Raw genomic sequence first — 5,404 nt, 5'->3', positions numbered from 1 at the left:
TTAAAATAATTTTATTTTTTTGAACTTATTTGCATGCATTCAGCTACCACTCGGGAAACCTCTTCCATAACTAGGTCGCTTTAATCTTTGGGGACGACTACTTTGATCTTGGGTAATTCCTTTGCCCCGATCACCACATCCCGATCCACCACGAGATGAAGACATAATGCAAAATGAAAGTAGTATGGTTCATGGAGTATTGAATAAATGGTAAACAACTTAAGCAATTAGAGAGAATGAGGATAGAGAATAGAGAAATTGAGATTGAGAAGGAAATCATTGTTAACACAAGAATAGGGTGAGTAAAAATGATGGGGAAGTGAGGTATTTATAGGAGTAAAATTGGAAGAAATAAAAAAAATTCTAATTTTAAATTTCGACTTCGGACTAAAACGGCGGTTCAGTCCACGGTTTTTTACGGAAATCGTCGGTTTTTGGCCGAAAACCGGCGATTTCTAACCGGTTTTCAGGCCTATACACTGACACCTATACGCTGCCACCTGAAAAAACTGCTGAACCGTCGGAAACCGCCAGTTTCTGACGTAAACCGCTGGTTTTTTTGCACACCTAGCCTGAAAACCTACGCTCTAGCCGGAATCCTACCGTTGGAACTGCTGAACCGCCGGTTCAAACCGGCGAACCAGAGGTTTTGAACCACCGGTTACGGTTCATGCTTTTTTTGGAACCTGAACCGGCCTGCTTGAACCGCCGAACAGCCAGCGCCGGTTACGGTTCTGCTTAAGCCACGGTCCGGTTCAGTTTGTGCATGTCTAACTGGACTGGATGTATCAACCTCCACTTCACATGACTACTTTGCCTCCAACAGCTGTTTTTACTCTTATATACATATCCCCAACACAACACCCGTGTGCGCCTTCTCTCTCTGTAAATACTCCTCAAAACTCATCTCCATTTTCTAACAAACATAAACATAAAACAATGACACCTAAAATGGTGATCAGTTTCCGCCGCTCTCTCTCCTTCCCCAACCAACCCTTCCACAACCCACCCAAACCCAAAAAATCCCTCGACATCAGATCCACCAGTCTCCCGTGCGCCTGCTCTCACCCGATCATTTCCCACCTCCAACACCACATCTCCGACCTTCAGAACTCCTGGCCCGCCGCCGCAGACTCCCACACATCCGCCTGGCTGTGTGATGGCCTCCGCCGCCTCAAGTCCCTCCACGACTCCCTCGACGACCTCCTCCACCTCCCCCAGACGCGCGAATCCCTCCGCGGCAGCGCCGAATTGTACTCCAACCTTCTAGAAGACTTCCTCCGTTTCGTCGACGTCCACGGAACCTTCCAGACGCTTCTCCTCCGCCTCGAGGCGGACCACTCCGCCGCCCAGATCGCCGTCCGAAGGAAGGACACCGTCGCTCTCGCCACGCACTCCAGGAATCTCAGCAAAGTCGCCAAGGAGATCGGAACATTACAACAAAAAAACTGTAAGACTATTTTTTAATACGATTAAGGATGCTAATTTTTGTTTCTAAATATACCACCAATATTTCAAAAAGTGTCTTCATGTGGAAGCGTCCTAAAAAACAAAAGATTAAATTTATTTATCCTTAGTTTAAGCATGTTTTCTTTTGAGTTTAAAATTATTGTTATTTTTTAAGATTTTCCAACACAAATGTGTATCAATTTTTGTGTTCCTAAAAGATAGGTTTTTTTTCAGTGGAAAGCTCTCCTCCACCTTGGCCTCCGTCGGGAAATCGGCGCCCTATGGCGAAGAGGCGGAGCTCGTGGCTGTGATCTGTGGCGTGGTAGAGGCGACGGTGACGGTGTCGAATGCGTGTTTTGGATCGATTGCGAGCTCGGGGGCGTTCCGGAAGCTGCCTTCGTGCATGGGGCTAATTTTGGGAAGAAAATAAAAAACGCGAAAGTTGAGGGGGGGGGGGGGGGATTTGCGAATTTCAAGAGTTGGATTTGGGAAATTTGAGGAAGAAAGGGGAGGAAGAGGTAAAAAATGCGTCGAAGAAAATGCATGAAATGGAAGATCGGATTTTGGAGATTGAAGAATGTGGAGAGAGGGCATTTCGGAGCTTCATCAACACTAGGGGTTTCATTGGTTAATGTACTCACACAGTAGCCAATTAAACATTTTGAAAACAATATTTACAATTTGGAATTTGATATCTACTGTCACGACCGCCCTTTAGGGTTAATAAATACGGGCGATCGTGATTAAAAGAACTTAATAAACAAACGAAGGAAACTAGGGTTTCAATAAAGAGTTTGACTAATAATTAATATTTAATAAAAGGGGCCAAGAGGTTGACATTATCCAAATAATTAGGTTCAAAGCTAAAAGGTTGATGAATAAAAACAATGTCTCAGCGGAAGCGTTCAAGAGAAAGAGTGACGTCATGTGTGGAGACACAACAACACTCGTAGTTCACAACTAACCAAACCGTGCTTCAATTTTAAATTGCTCAACACCACCAACTGCTCGTCGCCGCTCAACCTGCACATAGGGAAAACACATGCTGGGCTGAGTACTTAATATACTCAGTTGGCTTATGCCGAAAATATTTGATGAAAGTTATGTCATCCATACCATAGTGAACTCGAGTTTTACATTTAGAAAAGAAATATCATCGAGTATCACAAAACAATTTCATAGACTGGCCAGTCAAAACAATCTCTCCACTTTCTCATCAATCATTCAATCACATCCTCTTTCCATAGTGCGACGAAAGTGTGGCCACACTATTCGCCCACGAGACCGGCCGACTAGCAAGGACGGCTCACGATCCCACCTATGTGTACACTAGCCTGATAGGTTTTGCGGCTCTACTCAGACCCGAATTCGTTTAACAAGACCTATAGCCTAATGGAGCAAACTCACAAACTAGGCATCAGGCAACAATCTCATCATCAAAACAAACATGACATGACATAACAATTTAAACCACCCTTATTCCACCATAATCATACTTTTGAAAACGTAAAAGAGTTTAGTAAAAGAAAGCCCACCTCGACTGTTTAATTATCAAGTACTTTCTTCCCCTTGGTATCACGATTCACTTGCGAGGATTCACCTTTAAAATTATATAATAGATAAATCAACACACTTTTAACATACATAAATAAAAATGCATGCATCCTAATTAAAGTTATTTATCTCTCATTTTTTTGATTATTCGGCGGCCGCTTGCGCCCATAATTCCTTCGTTGGCTCCTCGTATTTTCCACCACGATGTCAAATAATTTTCCAAAATTTATTTAAGCGCATAAATTATCGTAACTATTCCCTTCGAAAATATATTTATTTAGGACTTAGGATAAATTATTCAACCTTGACATTATCCGAAAATTAATTAAATAATTCCCCACAATTAATTATCGGCTCAAAGATTTATTTAAAAGCCCAAGACTTAATTATTTTTCCACCTTCTATCTCCCATTTAAAATTTTAAAGCCCAAAACAAAATAAAGGAGAGCCCAAAACATCCAAATGTTAATTATTGAGGCCCAAACTATTTATTTCACTCACTTTAAAACTCCTAAAACCTAAAGCAATATAAATGGAGCCCATACTTTAATCAATAATTCAATTCAATTAATTAGCCCAACTTTAAAAAAACAGCAGGCCCAAATCTTTTTTTTTTAAAACAAAACCACAGGCCCAAGTTCTTAATCTCCACCCCCTTCACGTCTTTCACTCCCTCTCTCTCTCTTCTTCTCTCTCATCTCTATTTTTTTCGATCGATTGAAAGGAAATTCGAATTCCCGTCGGCTTCCTCACTCAATTCCAGATCAGAAACCACGACTTGCCAGAGGACGTCGTCTTCGTCGCTGCAGACCGCACGGAGCTCGCCACTCATTCGTTCTCACTGACTCACGAACTCCGTCGGCGTCGCTGGAGAGCAACGCCCCTCCGCTGTCGCACCGTCGAAGGCCGCACAGAGCCGTTTCCATCATCCGCCGTCACCGCTTGACTGCTGTACTACCCCGAACGTGTTCGGGCAGCCATCGTTCATCACCGAACCAACCCCGAACAGCCCCAACGTAAGTTTCTAACTTGATTTTGGTTATATTAGCTTAACGTTTACTTACCATCATCAACTATTATATGCATAAAGTCGATTAATAGTAGAAACTCAATTGTTGTTTGAATATGTGGGGAATGCGATAATTCATGTTTAAAATTGGGTAGGAATTTTACCTCCGTAAATTGAACTTGGTTGTGGAGTTCTGAAAAGGGAGATTCTTTGAACCTGAGGGTTTCAATCTCTGTTAGAAGTAGTCACTGATGTTTTGATATTGAAACAAAAGAAATTTAGATATGAGTCGATTAGGAAACTGATTACCACGGTTGGGACCGGATAGAGAATTCGGCAACTCTTCAAGATTTGTCGTGGATTTCAAAGGAATGAGTTCTTGTTGCTGAGATGGAAAAAATAGGAAAATTGATTGATGAACGTATATTAGAGCATCCACCACCATGGTTATAGCCAGCAATAGCCCATCCTCCTCCTGCCACATCATCAATATTAAAAATCTTCCTACCACATCAGAAATAGCCCAGCCATAGCCTAGCCATATCATAAATAGCCCAGCCATATCAATAGCCACATCACTAATAACATAATATACGGAATTTAATTTACGAGACATATACGGGAAACATTAATAATACTATTTTAATTTTTTAAAAAAGTACAATAAATTAAAAAAGTACAAAAATGAAGATAGAGAGAGTACTCGTTAATACAAGTGGTGCGAATGAAAATGAAGTACAAATCGCGTATATATAGTGTTTCAAAAAAAAAACCCCGCTGGGCTATGCGCTGGGCGATCCGGGCGCTGCAATGGCGCCGAGCGGATCGCCCAGCGCATAGCCCAGCGGATTTTGACCGCCTAGCGCTAGGCGAAATTCATTTCCGAAAAACCGCTCGGCGGTTTTCGGAGCCTGCAATGGTTCGCCTAGCCACCACCTAGCGCAGGCGCTCGGCTAGGCGGTGCGCTAGGCGCCATTGTGGATGCTCTTATAGAGAGGAGATGATTTGATTTAGACTTTAGATTTAGGAGAGATTTATGGAGTAAGGGGAGAGATTTAGGGGTGAGGGAAGAAACGATTTCCATCATGGATTGAGGGGAAATTTCAAATTCTTCCTTTACTTTTTGAATTAAATTGAATTTATTTGGTATTTATTTGCAAATCATGGAGGAGGAAAATCTCATCACGGAGGAGCAATATCTCTGCAGAATCTTTATTTAATCTTTGAATTAATGTCGATTGATGACCAAATCGACAGGGTGTATATTTAATTAGATTAATTTAATTCACAATATTTTATTTTAAATTATGCAGTCCACAATTTATTTATCACGGACTAGATTTTTATATTATTTATTCAATTTTTTCGATCAAGCTCGCGAATTGAGTCCAA

The 5,404-nt window shown here is 41.6% G+C and overlaps 1 protein-coding gene across 1 annotated transcript; it reads left to right on the top strand.

The window, feature by feature from the left end:
• Nucleotides 1-951: 951 nt before the first annotated feature.
• On the top strand, nt 952-1,879 carry LOC121779001. Its single transcript, XM_042176362.1, has 2 exons — nt 952-1,450; nt 1,668-1,879. Exons 1-2 carry the CDS (start codon nt 952-954, stop codon nt 1,877-1,879), a joined length of 711 nt encoding a protein of 236 aa, XP_042032296.1.
• Nucleotides 1,880-5,404: the final 3,525 nt, after the last annotated feature.

Source organism: Salvia splendens, chromosome 19 (genome assembly GCF_004379255.2).
Source record: "Salvia splendens isolate huo1 chromosome 19, SspV2, whole genome shotgun sequence".
Taxonomy (NCBI): domain Eukaryota; kingdom Viridiplantae; phylum Streptophyta; class Magnoliopsida; order Lamiales; family Lamiaceae; genus Salvia; species Salvia splendens.
The sequence above is the reverse complement of the archived record's forward strand: the minus strand, read 5'-3'. Positions and strand labels throughout refer to the sequence as shown.